Source organism: Mustela nivalis, assembly GCF_964662115.1.
Source record: "Mustela nivalis genome assembly, chromosome: 1".
In the NCBI taxonomy this organism is placed as follows: domain Eukaryota; kingdom Metazoa; phylum Chordata; class Mammalia; order Carnivora; family Mustelidae; genus Mustela; species Mustela nivalis.
Genome location: NC_139020.1, coordinates 103391879 through 103416285, shown reverse-complemented (window position 1 = coordinate 103416285; position 24407 = coordinate 103391879). Strand labels below are relative to the sequence as shown.

General features: G+C 38.2%; 1 protein-coding gene across 8 annotated transcripts in view; it reads left to right on the top strand.

Annotated features, from left to right (window-relative positions):
• MCCC1 (methylcrotonyl-CoA carboxylase subunit 1) overlaps window positions 1–24407 on the top strand; it is a 59050-nt gene that overhangs the window by 22213 nt on the left and 12430 nt on the right. For all 8 annotated transcript variants that reach the window (XM_082692359.1, XM_082692355.1, XM_082692358.1 and 5 more), the window contains 7 exons: window positions 2016–2127; window positions 3921–4002; window positions 11455–11582; window positions 14776–14959; window positions 17631–17740; window positions 20978–21194; window positions 22894–22980. In XM_082692359.1, the coding sequence (XP_082548485.1) occupies window positions 2016–2127; window positions 3921–4002; window positions 11455–11582; window positions 14776–14959; window positions 17631–17740; window positions 20978–21194; window positions 22894–22980 (920 nt within the window). The remainder of the gene's footprint in view (window positions 1–2015; window positions 2128–3920; window positions 4003–11454; window positions 11583–14775; window positions 14960–17630; window positions 17741–20977; window positions 21195–22893; window positions 22981–24407) is intronic.

The window sequence follows — 24407 nt, the reverse complement described above, 5'->3', positions numbered from 1 at the left end:
CAAGACTCTTTGGGAAATGTAAGCAGAGAGATGGACACTCAAAGAGAAAATGCTAGGAATCAAAAACAATGTAACAGAAATGCAAAATGCAATTGGTGGGCCCCTCAGTAGACTGGACACAGCTGAGGAAAGAATCCGTGACCTAGAACATAAGTCAATGGAAATTTCCCAAACTGAAATGCAAAGAGAAATAAGAATGAAAACAAACGTTAATATCCAGGCTCTGTACGACAGTTTTAAAAGGTATAGCCTATGTGTTATTTGAATGCTACTAGAAGAAAGAAAGGAGCAGGAGAAATATTTGAGGTAATGGCCAAAAATGTTCCGAAATTAATGACAAACACCAAACCACAGAACTAGGAAGCTCTCAGGATACCAAGCAGGATAAATATTAAAACATCTTTTGAATCATATTCAAACTTCTAGGAAACCAAAGACAAATAGAAAATCTTGGGGAAAACATGGGGATAAGAATGTCTTACCTATAGAGAAATAAGGTAAGAAATATATCAGGTTTAAGAAAGAATAGGGGGAAGTGAAATATTTATAAAGCATTGAAAGGAGAAAAAAAAAAAAAAACAGAACTCTGTGTCCAGTGAAATTATCCTTCAAATAGGAGGGAGAAACACTTCCTCAGACAAATAAAAGTTGAGGGACATTGTTACCACAGACTTCTAAGAAATGGTAACAAGTTCTTCAGAGAGAAGGAAAATGATACAGGTCAGAAATTTGGATCTCCCTAAAGAAAGGAAGAACATTCAAGAAGGACTAAATGAGGCTAAAATAAAATCTCATTTTTCTTTTCTCAGTTGATCTCACAGACAACAGTTTGTCCAGAGAAGTAATAGCAAGAAAGTGTTTGGTGATAATAGCTTAAAGATAAATGAAAAGAGGAGGAAAACTCAAGCAGGCAGATCTAAAAGGAAGAAATCAGTTCCTATTATTTTGTCAAGAGCATGTAGTGGACAGGTTGGAAAATGTTAAAATTGAACATTCAGTAGAAATGGTATATCAAGAAACTAAATTTTTCAAGTGGTTTAATGAAGTGGCTTCATGAGGTGAACAAAAAGGAACAGAAAAGAACTATTGTGCTACAACAGTACATTTACAAGACCCTTCTTGGTTTTTCTTTTATCATTATTTCTTTTTGACGATTTTTATTTTAAAAAATCAACAGAAAAAACATTTGCTAGTCATTCATTTCTCCATCATGGTGGTGAATATGTGAGGTAAACTACACAGTGAACCTATCAGAATAAACCTACTGAGAAGAATGCTTTCATGCTCACCAAATGGTCTGTGTACCCTCATTTTCTTAAATGTTCTGTGCATTTACTCTTAATATAATTTCTCATAATTTTACTATTTTAGATTCAACATTAAAGTGCCTTTTTTGTTTTTATGATAATAACATTAGTAATATTTTTTAAAAATTCATGATCTATACTGATTTATTCCTTAACCTTCTTATGGATGAGCCATTATAACTTTTAGTCTGCCTGAGTTTATAAAATCTGACCATGAGAGTTGATTTTTAAAAATCCCCTGATTATAGGGTGCCTGGGTGGCTCAGTCATTTAAGCAGCTGACTCTTGATTTCAGCTCAGATCATGATCTCAGGGTCTTGGGATCAAGCCCTGTATCAGGCTCTGTGCTCAGTGGAGAGTATGCCTCAGGATTCTCTCTCTCCCTCTGCCTCTCCCTCTGCTTGCTCTCTCTCTCTAAAATAGATGAATAAATCTTTTTTTAAAATAATAAAAAATGAAATAAAAATCTCCTGATAAAAAAGTTATCTTTGGTTTTTTGAGAATGCATGAAAAGTGACTATAATTTGTAATTTTGATGTGAGATTTATCAGCTTTCCTTGACAGTTTGTACTTGTGACTTGCACCTACTCTGAGGCTGTAAATATAGTCTCCTATGTTTTCTTATTTCCTAGTCACTTCATGTATGTAATTTTTTTTCTATAATGTTCATTCTACAAGTCGAAATTTTCTCATTGGGTTTTTAAATAGGCATGTAGAAGTCCAGGTGTTTGGTGACTACCATGGCAATGCTGTGTACTTGTTTGAAAGAGACTGTAGTGTACAGAGGAGGCATCAGAAGATCATTGAGGAAGCCCCAGGGGTAAGGACCTTATAAAGAACTTTGCAAGCTTCTCTATAAGGTAAACCTCAATCCCTCTGAGTTTCACATCAGAAAGCGGTGAAGGTAGTGTCTCCTCCAGAGTCCTGCTGAATAATTGCTTCCCAGGAGTAGTAAAAGATGAGGCCCCACTGAAGCCTTGGGGATGAGGGGGTTGAAATTCCCAGGCTACCATACTGAGGGCCATGATCCTTCTGGATGGTATCTAGGAAAACCTACTCTGATCCAAGCACAGACTGTCCCTGACTTCACCATGGTTCAACTTAGAATATTTTGGCTTTACAGTGGTACAAAAGTCATACACATTTAATAGAAGTACTTTGAATTTTGAATTTGATCTTTTCCCGGGCTCTATATGTGGTATGATACTCTCCTGGGCAACAACAGTGAGCCAGTCAGCCTCATAGTCAGGAGGGTAAACAAAATCGTTCTTACCTGTACCTTCTTGTATACCCTCTGTGCTCGGTATTCAGCAAATCACATGAGATGTTCAGCTTTTTATTATGGAATAGCTGTTGTGTTAGATGATTCTTCCCAACTGTAGGCCACCTTAAGTGTTCTGAGCACACTTACAAAGTAGACTAAGCTTAGTTAGGATGTTTGGTAGGTTACATGTATTTAAGTGAATTTTCAACTTCCGATATTTTTAACTTAAGTTGGGTTTATCTGGGCACTACCCCACTTTAAGTTGAGGAAGATCTGAATCTGACTTATAGGGAGCAATTATGTAATAATTCCATATAAATTTTAAAATTTAATGGGAATGTTTGAAGAATGGATTGGCCTGGTTCACTGAATTTTTTTTTTGAAGTTTCTTTTATTTTAACTTCTGTTTGAGGTGTCCCTAAAATATATTAGTCATCTTCCTGCCATAGAGATTTATTGTAGAGGAAGGAGATTTGCTCTTACTTGGCAACTTTTCCCCCTTGGAATTAATTGTTACATCTCTTTGGGTCTGTCTCTTGATTGGTTTCAGTTGTCCTCTGGGTCAAGGCCTATGCCTAGAAGGCCTACTCCTACCCCTTTTTGGATTTACGTTTCTTTGAGCCTACTACTGCCGTAGGCTTTCTTGTCCAAGGCTTTCTACATGGTTTTTGTTTTTTGTTTTTTTCAGTACTTGTAAAAGGTCAGGGATCTGAGGTTTCTGGTTAATCAGTTTGTTGCTCTCATACTGTATTCAGATTTTAATTTCTGCTGCAGACTATATTGTATCATTCAAAGTAAATGTCAACAATAATTTCAGTAAAGCCTTATTTTCAAGTAGTGATTGCATAAGTATGTGGCTGTAGAGCACTGTTTTAACATGTTAAAACCTTTGACTACTTTTTAACCTACATTTCTTTCTATGAACCTTTCTTACTAGGTTGGACTCTTAAGGTTTACCATTATTCCAAGATAATTATTGGTCACATGGCCCAGATTGCTCTACCATCTTTAAATAATACAATGATCATTCAGAGTTTTCATGTTGATACATGTAATTAAATATATAGTCATGAAAGTTCTTATATAGGTACATAGGAGATTGATATATCATTATGCTGAATAATATCTACAGTTCATAGAAATTACTAACCGAATGATTAAGGTTTGGTATGGAGCTGTTGACTGTGGTATAGGATGTATTTCTTGATGAAATATATAGCATTAGCTATTTATCCATATTAACTCTTTAGTGTAATATTTGATACCTAGAAATGCAATATTGGATCTTAGCAGAAATTTCTAGTAGGGCAAAGAACTAATGGAAATTTATTTTAAATATTTTTTCATAGCCTGGTATTAAACCTGAAATAAGAAAAAAGCTTGGAGAAGCTGCAGTCAGAGCTGCTAAAGCTGTAAATTATGTTGGAGCAGGTACGCTAAGATTTACTTTGAATGGACAAGAAGACATAATCATTTATTGATGTTCAGAAGGCAAAAGAAACTTACAACTTTTAAATCATTGTCTTTCAAACAAATTATACCCACATTAAGAAATACATTTTACATTGAGACCCCGCATGTACACATAAGTATGTATATGTATGTATTTATGTCTGTATACATGTATAGTTGGAAAAAAATTCACTAAACAGTACTTATCTTAATTATGAGTAATGCTATTTGATATTTTCTATCCCATTTTAAAATAAAATCACTAAAATGCTTTCTTTCATCTCTTAAAATTAGTAAACTTTAATTGGTTCACAGCTAAATTGAGCAGAGTTGCCATATTCCCCACCTCCACCCTTGCACAGCCTCCCCAAGTGTCAGCATCCACACCAGAGGGGTTCATTTGTTATAGTCAACAAACCTACAATGACACATCATTATCACCCAGAATCCATAATTTACATTAGTGTTCACTCTTGATATTGTGTGTTCTATGACATTGTTGTACAGTATACATTTGGAAAAATGTGTAATGACGTGTATGCACCTTTTGTAGTATTGCACAGAGTACTTTCAATGCCCTATATAGCCTCTGTGCTCTGCTCTTTATCCCTTCCTATCTTTAACTCCTAACAGTCTCTGACCTTTCTGTTGCCTCCATAGTTCTGCCTTTTCCAGAATGTCATATAGTTGGAATCATACAGGTTGTAGCCTCTTTTTTAAAAATTAACATATAATGTATTATTAGCCCCAGGGGTCAGGTCTGTGAATGCCAGGTTTACACACTTCACAGCACTCACCATAGTATATACCTTCCCCAATGTCCATAACCCTACCACCCTCCTCCTACCCCCCTCCCTCCGGCAACCCTCAGTTTGTTTTGTGAGATTAAGAGTCTCTTATGGTTTGTCTCCCTCCCGATCCCACCTTGTTTCGTTTATTCCTTTCCTACCCCTCCAAACCCCCCATGTTGCCTCTCAACTTCCTCATATCAGGGAGATCATATGATAATTGTCTTTCTTTGATTGACTTATTTTGCTGAACATAATAGTTTGTAGCCTTTTAAGATTGGTTTTTATCACTTAATAATATGCATTTAAGTTTCCTCCATGTCTTTTTATGGGTCGATCAGTTCTGTTTAGTGTTGAATAATATTCCATTGTCTGGATGCACCATGATTTATCCTGTCACCTACTGAAGGATATCTTGGTTGCTTTCTAAGTTTGGTAATTATAAATAAAACTGTTATAAGAACCTGTGTGCAGAGTTCTATGTAAGCATAGTTTCAGTTTATTAGGTAAACATCATGGGTTGTATGGTAAGAATATGTTTAGTGTTGTATGAAACTGCCAAAGTTTCTTCCAGAGTGGCGGTACCATTTTGCATCCTCACCAACAATGTAGGAGAGTTCCTGTTGCTCCACATCTCCACTAGCATTTGGTATTATCAGTGTTCTATTCTAATAGGTGTGTAGTTGTACCTCATTTAAATTTGCATTTCCGTAATAACATGACTGGATCATCTTCTCATATGTCTGCTTGCCATCTATGTTTCTTCTTTAGTAAGGTCTGTTTAGGTGTTTTGCCCATTTTTTAAATTGGTTTGTTAGTTTTCTTGTTACTGAGTTTTATGACTCCTTAATAAATTTCTGATAGTAGTCCATCATCAGAGGTGTCATAGCAAATATTTTCTCCCAGTCTGTGGTTTGTCTTCTCATCCTCTTGACATTATCTTTTCCAGAGCAGAAGTTTTTAATTTTAATGAAGCCTGGCTCATCAGTTATTTCTTTAATGAATCATGCCTTTGCTATTGTACCTAAAAAGGTATCACCATACCCAAGGTCATCTAGGTTTTTTTCTATTATCTTCTAGGAATTTTATAGTTTTGTGTTCCCAATTTAGCTCTATGGTCCATTTTAAGTTAATTTTTGAGAGCATAAGATCTGTGTCTAGAGTCATTTTTTGGTATGTAAGACATATACAATAACACCATTCCAGCACCTTTTTTTTTTTTTTTGGAAAGACTGTCTTTGCTCCATTATATGCCTTTGCTCCTTTGTCAAAGATCAATTGACTATATTTATATAGGTCGACTTCTGAGCTGCCAATTCTGTTCCACTGATCTGTTTATTATTTCCCTGGTACTTCATTATTTTGAATACTGTAGCTTTATAATAAATCTTAAACTCAGTGTCGGTCCTCCAACTTTGTTATTCTCCTTCAATATTGAATTAACTACTCTGGGTCTTTTGCCTCTCCCTATAAAACACTAAAATCAGTTTTTTAATATCTACAAAATAACTTGCTGGAATTTTAATTGGGATTATGTTATCTCTGTACAACAAGTGGGGAGAACTGACATCTAACCAAGGTTAAGTCTTCCTTTCCGTGAACGTGGAATATCTCCCCATTTTGTTCTTCCTTGACTACTTTCATCAGAGTTTTATAATTTTCTCATATAGATCTTATACATACATACTTTGTTAGATTTATACTTATTTCATTTTGGGGGTGTTTGTGTAGATGGTATTGTGTTTTTAATTTCAAATTCTACTTGTTCATCGTTGGTATATAATAAAACAATTCATTTTTTATATTAACTTTATATCCTGCTTGTTAATGACCACTTTTTAGTTCCAGGAGTTTGTCAATTCTTTTGGATTTTTCTACATAGACAAGTCATCTGTGATGAGACAGTGACATTTCTTTCTTCTCAATCCACATACCTTTTATTTCCTTTTTTAATTGCATTACTAGAACATTCAGTGTGATGTTGAAAAGGAGTGGTGAAAATGGACATTCTTCCCTTATTTCTCTTCTCAGTAGGAAATCTAGTTTCTCACTGTTAAATATAATCTTAGCTGTGGGTTCTTGTAAATCTTCTTTATCAAATTAGGAAGTTCCTCTCTGTTAGTAGCTTATTGAGAGTTTTATTATAATTAGGTATTGGATTTCATCCAGTACTTTTTCTGCATCTATTAATACAGTCATTTGATTCTGCTTTAGCTTGTTGATGTTATGGATTACATTAATTGATTTTTAAATGTTGGACCAGCCTTGCATACCTGGGATAAATCCTATTTGGTCATGGCATATTCTTATTTTGGTACATTATTGGATTTGATTTGCTAATATCTTGTTAAGGAATTGCATCCATGTTCATAAGAGATATTGTAAAAATCTTTCTCTCGTTTTTGGTATTAAGATAATGCTGGTCTCATAAAATGAGTTAGGAAGTATTCTGTCTTCTATGTTCTGGAAGAGATTATAGAAAATTGGTATAAATTCTACCTTCAGTGTTTGGTAGAACTCACCAGTGAACCAATCTGGGTCTATTTTAGAGGCTTGGGAGGTTATTAATGATTATTTCAAATTCCTTAGTAGATAGAGGCCTGTTCAGATTATTACAGAGTGATTTTCTTTCTTATGTGACTTATGGCAGATTATGTCTTTCAAGGAATTGGTCTCTTTCATCTAAGTTTTCAAATTAATGGGCATAGAGTTGTTCATAAAATACTTTCAATATCCTATTTACAACCGTAAGACCTATAGTAATTTCCCTTCTTTCATTTCTGATATTAATAATTTGTCTCCTCTCTGTTTCTTTTCTTAAACAACGTGGCTAGAAGCTTATGTATGTTATTGATCTTGTCGAAGAACTGACTTCTGGTTTTATTGGTCTTCTCTGTAGATTTTCTATTTTCAGTTTCATAGATTTCTACTCTATTATTTCTTTTCTCTTGCTTACTTTAGAATTAATTTGCTGTTCTCTTTCTAATTTCCTAAAATGGAAGCTTAATTTTAGATCTTTCTTCTCTTCAAATATATGGATTCAGTGCTATAAATTTCCCCCTAAGCACTGCTTTCAGTACATCTCACAATTTTTGAAAAGTTGTATTTCTATTTTCATTTAGTTTAAAATATTTTTAAAATTCAGTTGGGATTTCTTCTTTGGTCCATGTGTTACTTGGTGCTGTGTTATTTAATCTCCAAGTATTTGGGGACTTTTTTCCTAGCTATCTTTCTATTACTGATTTCTAGTTCAATTGATTCTTAATTTAATTACGGTCTTGAGAGCAAACATTGTATATCTATTCCTTTAAATTTGTTTAGTTTTTTTCTGTGACCCTGAATGTGGTCTGTCTTGTTGAATGTTCCTGTGAGTTTGAGAATATGCAATGTGCTATTACTGGATAAAGTAGTGTGTAGACATCGATATGTCCAGTTTATCAGTGGTGCTATTGAGTTCAACTATGTCCTTATTTTTCTGCCTGCGAGATTTGTCCATTTCTGATAGAGTGGTGTTAAAATCTCCAGCTGTATTAGTGGATTCATCTATTTGCAGGTCTCAGTTTTTTCCTTGTAGGTCTCAGTTTTTAATTCCATGTATTTGACACTCTCTTCTTAGGTGCATACACGTTAAGGTTTTTGTCTTTTTGGAATATCGACCTATTTTCTTGTGAGACAGATCTGCTGCCAATAAATTTTCTCAATTTTTATTTATCTGAAACAGTCCCTATTTCTCCTTCACTCGGAAGGATAACTCCACAAGGTAACAGAATACCAAGTTGATTTTTTTTCACTTAAGACTAAATAACACTCTACTCTTCTTGCTTGCATGGTTTCTGAAGAGAAGTCATATGTAATTCTTACCTTTTCTCCTTTATAAGTGAGGTGTTTCCCCTCAGCCCCAGATTTTTTCAGGATTCATTCATTCATTCATTCATTTTTGTTTTCTGTACTTTGGAAATGATATGCCTAGGTATAGGGTTTTGGGTGTTTTTTGGCATTTGTCCTGCTTAGTGTTCTCTGACCTTCCAGAGATGTGTGTTCAGTGTCTCGATATTAATTTGAGAAAATTCTTAGTCGTTATTGCTGCAGATACTGTTTCTGGTCCTTTCTCTTTTATTTTTTGGTATTCCCATTTATGTATATGTTACACCTTGTCTAGTCCACAGTTCTTGGGTAGTCTGCTTTGTTTTTTTCAGTCTTTTTTGTCTTCACTTTTAGTTTTGGAAGTTTCTGTTGTCATATTCTCAAGCTCAGAGATTCTTTTCTTAGCTGTGTCCAGTCTACTGATGAGCCCACCAAAGGTATTCTTCATTTCTATTACCATGTTTTGATTTCTAGCATTTCTTTTTGATTCCTTGAATTTCCAAGGAATCTTATCTATGTAGGTTCTTGCATGTGTCTACTTTTCCCATTAAACCTATTACTGTACTAATCAGAATGTTTGTAAGTTCTTGGTCTGGGATGCCTGGGTGGCTCAGTTGGTTAAGCATCTGCCTTCAGCTCAGGTCATGATCCCAGGGTCCCGGGATCAAGCCCCACATCAGGCTCCTTGCCCAGTGGGGAACCTGCCTGTCCCTCTGCCTGCTGCTCTCCCTGCTGTCCTCTCTCCCTCTTTCTGACAAATAAATTAAAAGTATATATATATTTTAAAAAGAAGTTCTTGGTCTGATTATTCCAATATTTCTGTCATTTCTGAGTCACATTCTGATGCTTTTTCAGTCTCTTTAAACTGTTTTTTTGCCTCTTACTGTGCCTTGTAATTTGACCTGAGGTACCAGGTTAAAAAGAACTGTGGTGAACAGGTCTTTAGTATGTGGTGGTTAGGTGTGGGGAAGGAGAGCTGTTCTGTATTCCTAGGATTACAGCTTAAGTATGTTGGTGAGCTTGGGCCCTGAATTTCACCAGTGTGTCTCAGTTTGGGGTTTTTTGTTTGTTTGTTTTTGGTTTTGCTTACTTGTTTTGATTTATTCACTTATGGGGGCAGGATGGCTGGAGTTGTGTATTTCCCTTCCTCCACGTCTGTTAATTAGGCTCTGATGAAAAGCCCATAGTTTAGGCTCTAGTAAAATAGTTCTCTTATGGACAAATCTTGGTCAGAACAGAACTCTGGTGTACTTCAGATGATTCCTTTTCCCTTTCTGCTGTGAGAGGCTCAAGGGGATTTTTCTCCAGTATTCACTGTGAGGACCTGATAGAGCTTCTGCAGGTAATACAGGGGGCTGTCCTTGGAGGTTGTAACTCACAGTTGTCCACATGAGCGTCTAGCAACTCGTCAGTTACACCCAGTTTTTCCTTCTCTGGTACTTGTTCCCTTAGAAGTTTTGTTCATGAGTTCCTGTTCCAGTAAGTTTTGAATCTCTGTATTTGCCTGTCTCTCCGATTTTGGGGTCAGCAGTTTGCCCTACGACTTTATATCTCTGATGGGTCTGAGAAAAATTGTTGATTTTTCAGTTTATTTGGCTTTTTACTCCTGTCAGGTTAGAATGGTGACTTCTTAGCTTCTTATGGACCAGAAAGTGGAAGTCTTCGCTGAATTTTTACAAGGCACTAATGAGTTATGACCCACAGTTTGAGAAACTATCTTAAATTATATGGAACTAACTTTCAGCTAAGTGGAAAAAACCTCAAACACAAAAAACTACGTAGTATATGATTTCATTTATATGACAGTGGGAAAAAAACTATGGTTGCCTGGAGCCAGTGACCCAGGGAAGGGACTGACTTCAAAGGGGAACAAGGGAACATTTTGGATAATGGAAATGTTTTGCATTTTCATGGTGGCGGTGGTGGTGGTTCTATGACTGTATTCAATTGCGATTGAAACTCAACACACTTCACTACACTTAAAATGGGTAAATTTTGTTATATGAAATTACACCTTAATAAGGGTGGGAAAGATGTAGCTTTTGTTGCTAAGCAGTCTTCCACTGGATCACCAGCAAAAGGACTTTTAAAGGAAACCTCCAAAGCCCACAATCAGGAGGCAAAAATACTATTATATTTTTTCTACCGGGTGAGAGTGAGATGGGATGTCACAGTGTGAGCCTCCAGGGATCCCCGTGCACCAAAGCCGTAACACATGGTCCAGACGTGTTCTTGCTGCTGCAGCAGTTGACCCTACTCAGAACTTGGGCTTACCCTTTACTGAAAACCACAAACATACTTTTTGTTGCTAGATTTCAGGTATGGCTCCCTATTTTTTATTAAGGCTCATTTGCTGCTGCAAAATGTAAGTTATTTTCTTCTCGAAATGCATAATGTTTACCATTTGTTTACCATTGAATTAAAGCAGCATTAAAAGTTGATGTGATTTGTTTCTCTCTCTGGTTTTGGGAGACAAACCATAAGAGACTCTTAACTATAGGAAACTGAGGGTTGCTGGAGTGGAGCAGGGTGGGGGGAAGGGGTAACTGGGTGATGGACATTGGGGAGGGCACGTGATATAATGAGCCTTGGGTGTTATATGCAACTGATAAATCACTGAACTCTGCCTCTGAAACTGATAATACACTCTGTTAATTAACTGAATTTAAATAAAATAAAATTTTAAAAATATGTTAATAAGAAGTTGATGTGATACATCATAGAAGGTTTCTACGGATTATATGCTATTGAAATGTGACCGTTGTATTTTATATTTTAGGAACTGTGGAGTTTATTATGGACTCAAAGCACAATTTCTACTTCATGGAAATGAATACAAGGCTGCAAGTGGAACATCCTGTTACTGAGATGATCACAGGAACTGACTTGGTGGAGTGGCAGCTTAGGGTGGGAATGTTTTTTCTGTTAAAGATAAGTCTTGAGAATATGTTCCCTGCTAGCCTCCTAAAAGATGGTGTCACTTTGGACAAGGGTTCAATTCTTGGAAGTTGTCATGAGGACAGGGAAATGGGAAGTTAAAGATGATATTTCATTTGTTGCTGTGACATTATTGTTACTTTATGGACTCAGATTTCTAACCTGTCACCATTAGTTCTCTTCGGCATGGGGCAGCCTAAGGCAACAGGCAGGTGAGCTGCTGCCCTCGAGGCTTTCTTGTGACCATGTTATCTCAACACCAAAGCCTCGTGCTCTGCCTGAGGCCATAGTATTCTGGCCTGGGCCATCATTTGATTTTAGAGGCAGGACAGATGCTAGCCCCAGTGAAATGAGCTAAGGAAGAGCTGGAAATGAAGATAATGACCAAGATCAAGGTAATGATCTAGACAAATAGAGTGAGCCACATGCAAATGCTGACTTGCACACTGTTGTTGGTAGGATAAGTATAGCCCACTCAGAATAAGTGCTTAGAAATTTTGACATTGCTATGATATGTCTACTGTATGTTACAAAAGTATAAATCTATAATTATTCCTTTGTTACAAAGTTTCCAAGAAACACTGGCCAGTTTGAACTAGAGTTCCACAAAGCATATTCTTTCAAATAAGAATAATAACTTAGTCTATTTTACTCTCATTATTGAAAACATTTGATTTTACAGCCTTTTTTAATATGAAAAAATATTTAAGCACTATAAGTACTTTTGATCTCTGTAGGATTCTTGGTTCTTTATATATTTGGATCTAATTTTTTTTTTTTTTTGCTTGGTTGCGATGATAAAAGTCTTGATTATTTTGATAATTTTGTCTTTTCAGAACATCTATGGACAATAATATGATGTTCCTTTTGCTGGTTCCTTGGGGATGGTTGGTGGTTTTAATTGAGCCATAAAATTCTCTGGGACCTCTATATCCTTGGGAGCTAATGAAAACCAGGCACATCAGGCTAGTGTTAGTAACTGAGGGAAAAATTATAGCAAATATAGAAAGTTTGGGAAAGAGTGGTTCTGTTTCCAGAATTCAAGGAAAGGGGGATTTTTTTTTTTTTCTGAAGCAGTAATTGAGAGAGTCTGGATTTTTTTTGTTTGTTTTTGATTGATTGATTGATTGATTTTTAGAGGCGGTGGGAGGGGTGGAGGGAAAGGGGGAGGGTCTCAGGCAGACTGCACTGAGTGCAGAGCCCAAAGCAGAGCTCAATCTCAGGAGCCTGAGATCTCGGCTTGAGCTGAAACCAAGAGTCAGACGTTTAACTGACTATGCCACTCCAGTGCCCCAGGAGTCTACAATTTTGAGATCATGATGGATAAAAGGTTTCTAAGGAAAGGAAGAGAAAGCTTTTGGAAAGAAGGGGAACTAGGAGACTTTTTATTTTTGCCTCTCAAGAAATTGCAAGAGCTTTGAAGGCCCTTTAAAGAGTCGCAGGTTTTTCTTAATCAGGGGAGGGATTCTAGAACTGATGGATACCACCAGACCTCATTTACAACATTCAAGGCACTTGGAGTCCACCTTCCAGTCAGAGGTAAAACAAGGGGTCTTGCCATTTAGTGAGGTAAGAGTTCAAGCTTCAGAACAGCCTCTGGAGGCAAGGACTCCATAGAATGAGGCTGCAGTGATGTCAGCCTCTGGGCTGCAGATGCAGGTGGGTAGCTTTGTCCATGGAAGCTGGGGAAAATAGCCAAGGTCCAGGAGTTCCAAAGAGTTAGTATCTAAGCCTGAGCAAACTAACAAGACACAGATTTCCAAAGATTCAGAGGCTTGGTTGCGGCATGTTTCTTCTGAACCCAGATAGAAGCCAACCTGAGAGGAAAATAAGCAAAGATAAGCCAAAATGAAATGGGGCTATATAGTTAGAAATAAGATCACATCGTGAAATACAGACACATGGTCATTCTCCTTGTTTGTAGCAAGACAAAGAGAATTCTTCATTAAAACATTAAAAAGTATCTCATCATAAAGGATAAGAATGAAATGACAGTAGCTAACACTGGTATAGTGCTTACCATATGCACTTTCCTCTGAAACATCAACAGATTAAGAAACAAGCCCAGAACAAAATATAAAAACAGAATTGGAACCCAGACAATAGGGCTGCAGAGTCTGTGGTTTGAAAGACCATGTCAAAAAGGCATTCAGTGTACTCCATTTTCCCTTCATTCTTAACTCCTGTAGTTCCTGATTTTTCCTACCTACAGAGTTAAAGAGATGAAATCTTTGCCTCTGTTTCATGCTTTCCTGCTTAATTCCAAGTGGTGCTAAATTACTTCATTTCTTCCCCTCTATATTTTGCTTTCTCAGTTTGTCCTTTTCTCATCTTAAAGGACAACTTAAGGAGAGAGTAGAAAGAATGACAGCATATCCTCCAATCGCCTTTTCCAAACTATACTAGTTGAGGAGAGAGGGCTATTGTATTAGTACATAACAAACAGCATAATTATAGTAGTGATAAGCAACGATGGTAATCCTGTTTATAATCTGGCATCACACAGTATGGGTTTAACATAATAAAATTAAAAAACCATTGTGTTCCCCTTTCTGTTTTGCTTTATCACCCACTTGGTGATGAAGATGACAAAGATGGGGCGCCGGCTGGCTCAGTGGGTAGGGCGTGTGACTCTTGATTTCAGGGTGGGGACTTTGAGCCCCACATTGAGTATAGAGTTTACTTAAATAAATAAACTTAAAAAAAAAAGGTTAACAAAGATGACAAATGCCATACTTTTGCCATAGCTGTGAGTGTGGTCCTAAACACCAATTAATAATTAACTATAAAAAAAGATTGGTTTGGTAACTGAGCACTGATGTTTTAAATGAAAACAGATTATCTTGCCAGTAAGAATTTTTAACTGTGATTACATTGAAAAAACATTGCTCTTATAATTTAGTCATCAGTTCACCTGTTTTTTCTACTTAAAAACTCTAGAAATCCATTGTAATTAATACATTATTTCCAAGCTGCATCTGTTTTTTAACCTATTTTTGTTTTTGCCCCAAACTCGGGGAGGTGGATAAAATAATAATTTTTATTTGGCTTCATTATAAAGCCCAAGTGTACATTTTCCGTGGAAAAAAGCAAGACCATCAACTTCCAAGTCTCATAGGTGCTATTAAGGGGATTTTCATAGAAGCACATCTTCTTTTACCAGATTGCAGCAGGAGAGAAGATTCCTTTGAGCCAGGAAGAAATAACTCTGCAGGGCCATTCCTTTGAAGCTAGAATATATGCAGAAGATCCTGACAATAACTTCATGCCGGGGGCTGGGCCATTAGTGCATCTCTCCACCCCTCAGGCAGACCTTTGCACTAGGATTGAAACTGGAGTGAGACAAGGTAAAGTGAAATAAATGAAAAGTCAGTCTTTTTGAATTTTCGGTGTGTAATTATTTCCGGACAGCATCTTTTCCCTGTGTCTTATGGAAATGTCTAGTATGTTTTATAATAAAAAACTTAATTGATTTCTCATTAATCTTTATTTTTCTTTCTGCAATAGTTATTTAAAAAAAAAAGCTAGTTTTTTTTTTTTTTTAAGATTTATTTATTTATTTATTTGACAGAGGCCACAAGTAGACAGAGAGGCAGGCAGAAACAGAAAGAGAGGGAAGCAGGCTCCCTGCTGAGCAGAGAGCCCTCCGTGAGGCTCGATCTCAGGACCCTGGGATCATGACCATGAAAGGAGAGGCTTTATCCCACTGAGCCACCCAGGCGCCCCAATAGCTAGTGTTTTTAAATAATACACCCTTTGTTGAAATGTAGCAGTACTTCTTCAAACCTAAATAACACACATTTATATTTCTACTCTCCCTAGTTCTAAAAGTAATTGAAGGCTCTGCCAATGCCTTCTGCCGTCAAGGGACTTAAAGTCAAGCTGGAGAATTAATATATAGAATTAATATATAAACTCAGTGCAAGCTAAACAATAATCAAAGAAATAAATAGAAATAAAATAATAACTGCCCAAGAGCTCTCATAGTCAGCATATGATTCACAATGATGGTCATAGCAATTATTTAGCATTTACAGTGTACTGTGTACACTGTTGCAGGTGACTTCTTTACATGGGCTGCTTTAACCATGAGAACTACCCTGTGAGTAGATGGTGTTATCACCCCCATTTTCCAGATGAGGAAACCAGGGCAGAGAGAAGTTAGGTGACTTGCCCAAGGTCCCTGTTGGAGCCAGGATTCAGACCCGGTCTCTCTGGCTCCAGAGTCCACCCTGAGCTCCTACCACCTTGACTCTAGTTGCCAGAAGTTACTCGGAGGGCAAGTGATGAAGAGCAGTTCTCAGGATCAGAGGTTGTATTAGGCCAGTACAGCCGGGACACGTTTTGAAGAGGAGCCATGAGTGGATCTGAGTAGGCAGATTGAGCAGCGCACAGAACAGTGAAGAAGGGAGAGCTTAACTCCAGGCGTGGTGGAGGAACTGTAAGAAAACATGTGGCTGGAGGAAAGGATGCAGGATGGTGCAGCTAGGGGTATAGGTGGAGAGCAGGTCACACAGGGTCTTGAAAGCCAAAATGAGGAGTCAGGACATCTTGAGGACAAATTGGAAGAATTTTGAGAGCTCTGGCTAAACCACAGCAAGACTTAGTATACTGTCAGTCCATTTTTTTGAACTTAACAGCAAAATTCTTTAGAGAGAAAAGAGAACACTTGCAATGGAAAAGAAAGAATCTGCAGGGCAAGCTAAACTTGCAGTGTAATTTAACAAAGGTGCTCAAAGGCTAACAGAGGTGTAATTCCAAGAAGGACTCCCAGATTCACATCTCCACATGGGGAGGGTTGTCTACTCTAAGAAGCTTCCCCAGCCTTCCTCTTCTGTGTTTCCCTGAGCACTTTCCTTATGTTCTTTTACAGTAAGCTTTTACCTCCTGTCTAGCTTTCCCATTATATTTTAAGTTTCTTCCATGTTGTGTTTGCAGCACCTTGCTCAGGCCTGGGCCTAGAAGTGTTCTGTATGTGTTGGTGAGTGGTGGCGGGGGTAGGTGAGGGGATGATGGACATGGGAGTATTTTTTAACACTTTGATTTTATAGATGGAAACCTTGGGGTTTAGAGGGGTCAAGTGAGCTGCCAAAAGTCACACAAAGATCCTAGAACAGTATTCTTTATAACATACCACATCCTTTTGACTTGAACCATTTTTAACCTTGAACCATGAGATGTGCATGGTTCAGATTTTTTTTTTTTCCCAACTATTCCAGCTAGCAGCTTGAGGGGCACAGGCTGGGTTACGACTGGGTCTTCATGTGCGTGGCCCTGAACTTATGGGGCTGCATTGTTAGGATTCTTGTTCTCTAAGACTCTGTCATAGCAATGATAGCTGCTATTTGTTTATTGGTTCTGCCAGGTATGGCATTTGGCCTTTTATTGTCAATGCTCCAAGAACCCTCTAGGATAGTAGGATTATGATCCGTATTTTTCTGATGAGGAAGCCGAAGGGTGGCGGGAGGGGAATGCTAAGGGCAGAAGTGATTGTGGCAGGAGAGGGTAAAGGCAGTTTGAACTGACTTTCTAAATGAGAAGGGAAGAGAAGGTTCAGAAGAAGACAGGATGGGGAAAGCCACCGTGTGTGTTATTTGATCACTCTTTTTGGGACTGGTGCCCTCGGGTGGCCATCATCTCCTGAGACTTGTGGTAAGTTCTTAAACCCCTGTGAGCCTCAGTTCCTCATGAATAAAACAGTAGTAACGATATCTATCATGCAAGATGTTGTTCCTTTTGCTGGTTCCTTGGGGATAGTTGGTGGTTTTAATTGAGCCATAAAATTCTTTGGGATCTCTATATCCTTGGGAGCTAATGAAAACCAGGCACATCAGGCTAGTGTTAGTAACTGAGGGAAAAATTATAGCAAATATAGAAAGATGAAGTGTGAAATGAGCATAAAGCCCCTGAAGATTAAGTGTGAAATGAGCATAAAGCCCCAGCAGAATGTCTTGCATGTCATATTTTATCACTTTGAGTTTTGACTTTGAGTGGTTAACTATGGTTTTTCAATTTCAGGAGATGAGGTTTCAGTGCATTATGACCCAATGATTGCAAAGCTGGTTGTATGGGGTGCAGATCGCCAGGCAGCCTTGACAAAACTGAGGTATAGCCTTCGTCAGTACAATGTGAGTGCCCTGGGGCCATGTTGGGGACCCCGATGATCTGTGTCTCTCCACAGCCAAGGATGACTCTCGCAATTGGGCAGCCTTTGTCCTTGTCAGCTTATTTCTACCAGTTACCCAGGTGGCAGGAACAAACTGATTTCACATTCCCATGGGTCAGAATAGACTTTAATGACTTCTTGATTCAGCTAGAAAAGAAAAATTGCAGGACTAAAACTGTTAATGTCAGTGTTATACTTTGGTGACATCTGATATTAAATTCATATTCATCCTGTTAGATAAGGCCAGCTGCACAAGTGTGGCCTACAGTCTGGTTTTATTTTCCCCAAAGGAAAATAATTGTTTTCACTTTTATCCATTTGACAAAGTTTGTTGCTTTTTTGTAGCACGTTAGTTTCCTTGGTGGAATAAGCTCCAAACCACACTGATGTAGCTTCATAAAAGGATTTATTAACCCGTGACATCCAAAGTGTTATATAGCATTAATTTGACCAAACTTCTCATCTCTGTGGCTCCAACCACGCAGGTCTCCTTGCCATTCCTTGGAACCCATGTGTTCCTATTCTGTCTTCCAGAATGTTCTTTCCATACATAATCACAGGCCTCCCTCCTCACTAGCCTCAGCTCCTGCTTACTTCAGAATCCTTCCCAGGCTTCTCCATTTTTTTTTGAAGATTTTATTTATTTATTGCGAGAGAGAGGGTATGCACATGCATGCGTAAGTGGGGGAAGGGCAGAGGGAAAGGAAGAGAAAGAATCCCTAGCAGACTCACATTGAGCGCAGAGCCCGAATACAGCGCCTAATCCTACGACCCTGAGATCATGACCTGAGCTGAAACCAAGAATCATTTAACTAACTGAGCCACCCAGGCTCATTCATTTTTTTTTAATTGAAGTATAGTTGATATATAATATTATATTAGTTTAGGTGTACAACAGAGTGATTCAATTCTATACAGGACTCATCACAGTAAGTGTAGCTACCATCTGTCACCAAAGTGATCACAGTATTAGTGACTACATTTCATATGCTGTTTTTATTCCTGTGACTTACGTATTTTATAACTGGAAATTTGTACCTCTAGATCCCATTCATCTGCTTAACTTGTCCCCCTCATCACCTTCCCCTCCGGCAACCACCAGTTCTCTATTTATGAGTCTGTTTCTGTTGTGTGTTTGCTTTGTGTTTTAGATTGTACCTGTAAGTGAAATCGTCTGATACTCATCTTTGTCTGACTTATTTCACTTAGTGTAATACCCTCTAGGTCCATCCATGTAACAGATGTCAAGATTTCGTTATTATGGCTGAGTACTATGCCATTATGTGTATACACCATATCTTCTTTATCCTTCATCTATGGATAGACTCAACTAGGGGAAATCATGTTACAGTAAACATAGGGGTACATATATCTTTTCTAATTAGTGTTTTCATATCATTTCATATCATTTTGGGGAAATAGCCAGCAGCGGAATTACTGGATATATGGTATTTCTGTTTTTAATTTTGGAGAGAGCTTTCATACTATTTTCCACAGAAGCTGTACCCATTTACCTTCCTGCCAACAGGGCACAAGGGCTCCCTTTTCTCCATGTCCTTACCAACACTTGTTATTTTTGTCTTTTTGATATTAGCCATTCCAAGTGGTATGAAGTGATATCTCATTGTGGTTTTGGTTTGCATTTCCCTGATGATGAGTGATGGTGAGCATCTTTTCATGTGTCTGTTAGTCATTTGTATATCTTTTCTGGAGGAAAAAACGATGTCTGTTCAGGTCCACTGGCCACTTTTCAATTGGATTATTAGGTGTTTTGGTGTTGAGTTGTAGGAGTTCTTTATATATTTTGGATATTGGCCCCTTATCAGGATATATCATTTCCAACTATCTTCCCCCATTCTTCTCCCATTCCCTTTTCATTTTGTTGATGGTTTCTTTCCCTATGTAAAAGCTTTTTAGTTTGGTATAGTCCCAGTAGTTTATTTTTGCTTTTGTTTCCCTTGCCTGAGGAGACATATCCATAAATATTTTTGCTTAAGCTGATAGCCTAGAGATCACTGCCTATGTTTTCTTTTAGGAGTTTTATTGTTTCAGGTCTCACATTTAGGTCTGTAATCCATTTTGAGTTTATTTTTTGTGTATGGTGTGAGAACGTGGTTCTAGTTTCATTCTTTTGCATATAGCTGTCCTGTTTTTCCAACCCCAGTTATTGAAAAGATGGTCCTTTCCCATTGTATGTTCTTGCCTTCTTTGTCATAGATTAATTGACCATATAAGCATGGGTTTATTTCTGGGCTGTCAGATCTGTTCCATTGATCTTTGTGTCTATTTTTTGTGCCAGTACCATAATGTTTTTATTACTACAGCTCTGTAGTGTAGCTTGAAACCAGGTCACCCCATTTAAAATAAGGCCCTTTGCTCTTCTCTGTCCCCTTAGCCAGCCTTATTTTTCTTCATGTAGCCTGATATCATATTAGATACTTGTTTATAGATATTGTATGTTATCTGTCCCTAGAATATAAGCTCTGTGAGGTTTCATTCCTCATTGTGTCCCCAGTACCTGGATCAGGGCCTGGCACCTAACGGTGCTCAGTAAATGGCTGTTAAATGAGAGATTGGATGAATGAATGAATGAACCCAAGGCTCGGATAGCTGGTTTCATTTTATGCCTTTTTGTTTTTATACCAGTGTGCAAAGTTTGGACTTTAGTGTCAGAAGTTTTTTTGAGGTCATTTAATCCTAACCCCTCTTCAGTGTAGCAATCCTATCCTCATTTTGCAATCTTCCTGTTGTGTGGGAGTATTCTGAGTGGGATGTCTTCATTATCGTGCAAATAAATCTCATTTAAGTTTCTTAACATTTATCACTTTCCTAGCATGAGTCAATTAAATGTCTCCACACTACCTACCCTAACATCATTTCCTATTTCCTCTTTATCATAAAGAGTGAAATGTAATCCACTACATTTTAAAATGTATCATACAATACAGCTTTAAATGTTAAGTCCAAATAGATGGTGATGGTGAAGTGGGGTTTTTTGTGTTGTTTTGTTTTTCCTACAAGTTGTCCTACTGCCACCATGTGGCACCTTAGTAGGTTTTCAGTTTTCCTTGAGAGTTGTCCATTGCAGAAAATACTTCATTGTAGAAAATACTCCTTAAGAGCAGATGCCATAGAAACGATTTTCTGAATGTGTTGTTTTCCCTACTCACTGGGGATGTGGGCTTTATTCTCTTCCTAGATAGTCGGACTGCACACCAACATTGACTTCCTCCTTGACCTGTCTGGCCACCCAGAGTTTGAGGCTGGGAACGTGCACACAGATTTCATCGCTCAGCACCACAAAGAACTGTTTCCCAGTAGGAAGGCCACAGCTAAGGAGTTTTTATGCCAGGCAGCTCTGGGTCTCATCCTCAAGGAGAAAGCTGTGTCTGATATTTTCAACATTCAGTCACAAGGTATGGAATACTTTTCCCTTTCCTCTGCTTGTGAAGTCGGTGAATAAAGTGCTTTTCTGGAGGTGCTTTTCTTCCTTTATGCCACTCTTGTGTCCCTTTTCTTTTCTCGGTGATTGACAGTGTCTTCTGCCTGTGTGGTTTTTATGTGAAGTAGAGTGCATTCACATATCATGCATATGCCCCTAAAGACTTTTTAACCCACTAAATATAACTTAATTACTTGCCTAACAATGTGGAGATGGATCTTTTTTCAACCAAATGCTAGGCCCTTCCTACACCCTGTGCTGACTCCTTCCAAAGCTTTTTTAATTTGCCGCTCCTTTTGAGGTCCTATGTTCTTATATTTTCTTACTGTGGCAACTTCCTTGTCCTAGGAACCAAAGACAGAGCACTGGAGACTCAAGATTCTCTTGGGTTACCTGAGATTTACCATTGTGTTATTTCCTCCTTTCCTTTCCTATTCCATGCTCCAGTTTCTGGCAAACCAGAGACCTCGGTACTTGCCTCGAATCAGAGGATTTGAACACGGGAAGGACTGTGGCGGATATTCCCGGTTGCTTCATGAACACATGTCTGCTTCAGCACCCCGCACGGCATTGTTGCTCAAGCTCTTCCTAACACCTCAGGAAGCTAAAAATTTGTAACAAGAACTCATTAGCCTATTAGGGTTTCAGTCAGCTCTTCATTTAAAAGTTCTTCCCTTTAAATTGAGCAAAATCTGAACCCTCCCAACTTGCTTCAGAATATTTATTTCAGGCTAACTCCTACCTTTGGAGCCAATAAGAAAAAAAAAATAATAATCCATTTATCTCTTCATTATTTTTAGGATTATTATAGGATTTTATTATTAGGATTTTTAATTTCTAGATTCATTCAAGAAAGTTATATCGAAATCTTAAAATATATAACTACTTCTCATTTTGTCCTTTTACACTATGTGAAATGCCTCTAAATATGCCCACCCAGAGTTCCTAAGCCTGAACATAGCATCGTTAGAATCGAGTATCCTTTTTTTTTCAAGATTATATTTATTTATTTGAGAGAGAGAGAGAGAACAAGCTTGAGAGGGAGAAGGTGCAGGGAGAGAAATAGGCAAATAAGCTCCCCACTGAGCAGGGAGACAAACACCAGACTCGATCCCAGGTCTCCAGGATCATGACCTGAGCCAAAGGCAGACACTAAACCAACTACCCACCCAGACACCCCAGAATCAAGTGTCTTCTTACTGTCCTTCCTCTTCACAATTTATAACCAGCAAACATTTGAGCCTCAGAAGAAATTGCTTCAGTTCAGCTGTGCTGTAACTCCTGGATATTGTCCAACAGAGGATGAACACACAAGCCTGTGGGCGGGACGAGTGACGCAGAAAGAGGCGAGGCGAGAGAGAAGTAGTGAGTGGTGGAGATTTGGTGACCTGGAATGCATTTACCCAAGAAGGGGAGACCTCTGGGCTGCTTACGCCCCCAGAGGAAGAACGTTTCGGCTGCACACACTCTGATTTTTCAGAGAAGCTGGAATTTTTCACATGACATTTCCTGAGATGTAAATGAAAGTGTCTAATTTAAATTTAAAGCAGTAAGGACAAAGAGGACACATTTGAGCTACCAGCGTAGGGTTGATGTTTTACATTTTCTTTTGAAAAGTATAAAGTCAGGCCTGTTGTTTGTAAATTTCTTGCTGAATTTTTATTTTCTTCTAGATCAGTACTCCCCTTTTGCATCCAGCAGTGGAAGAAGACTGAATATCTCTTACACAAGAAACATAACTCTGAGGGATGGTAAAAACAGTAAGTAATGTTTTATTAAAAGAGGAATGTGCTTCAGAGAAATAGCTCATATTAAATAAAAGGGCCCTGGAATAAAAGGGCCCACCCCAGTCATTGAGCAGTCAGTTACATTTTTGAAGCTCCCTAGTCTAACCGTTGGTAGGAATACCAGGATTGATGAGCTCAGGTGGTACAATTAGTGGTATCTTTCTTCTTTTTCCCTTTTTCTGTATTTTGTATCTATTTGAAAAATATGTCATAAAACATAACTAGCAAAATGACTAAAATGAAATATCCCAAGATGTTAGGTGACCATTGGGTAGCGGGATTTGAGGTGGTTGGTGTCCCCCCACCCCAACCCTGCACAGGCCACGTCTTTATACTTTCTTTGCCTTGCAGTTTTTCTTCAGCAAGAATGTACTGCTTTTAAATACGAAGAACAGTATCCAAAACTACTCTAGGGAGAAGGATTACCTACCAGTCAGGCATTGTTTTAGGTTGAAGTGAGTTATTAAGGAGCTATGATTTATTAAGTGCCCAATCACATGTAAATTTTTATATTCACCAGAATAGGGGCACCTGAGTGGTTCATTCAGTTAAATGTCCACCTTCAGCTCAAGTCATGACCTCAGGATCCTGGACTCGAGCCCAGTGTCTGTCTGGCTCTCTGCTCAGCAGGGATTCTGCTTCTCCCTCTCCCTCTGCCCCTTCCCACCGCTCTTGCTCTCTTTCTCTCTGTCTCTCCCTCAAGTAAAATCTTAAAAAATAAATCTGTCTTCACTATAATTGAATGAGGGGGAATCCCTGACATTCCCATGTACAGCTGATGAAACTGAGGTAGAGAAGGTGAAGTAACTTACTGAAGGTTTGTGACATTGACACCCAGCCTTTCTGATCTTGACTCCTATGCTGTTTTTACTTTTCCAGTGGGAAATTGATTTTTGATTGCAAGCTAATTTGAGTAGGCTGAAGGTGGGACTGATTTATTATAATTGAAGCCAGGAGAGTCTGACATCAAAAATTTAAAAATTTTTATATATTTGTGGCTGGAACAGTGTATCAGAGGGATCAGAGTCCCTTGATAGCAGTATCCCTTCTGCAGCAGGACGGTTTGCATGGGAAGTGACATTGGTGTGGAGTCAGAGCTGGGAGGGCTGCATAACCTTGAACGTGAGGTTTCATTGAACTGTGACGGCACCATTACAAAAACCGTGCCTCCCAGGTGGAACAGAATCCTCCTGCTCGCTCATGGCAGTACCCTCCTCCCCAGACAGAGTAAGATCTTCTTTATCTCAACTCTCTGTAGACATCTGTTTGGTTTTTAGCAAACTCCTTTTTCACAGAAGTTGATTGGGTTACAGCTCTTGAGATCTTTTTTCATCCTGAACCTAGATGGTCATTACCTTCAGTGTTGCATATATGGAAAAAAAATGTTTGCAAACATCCCT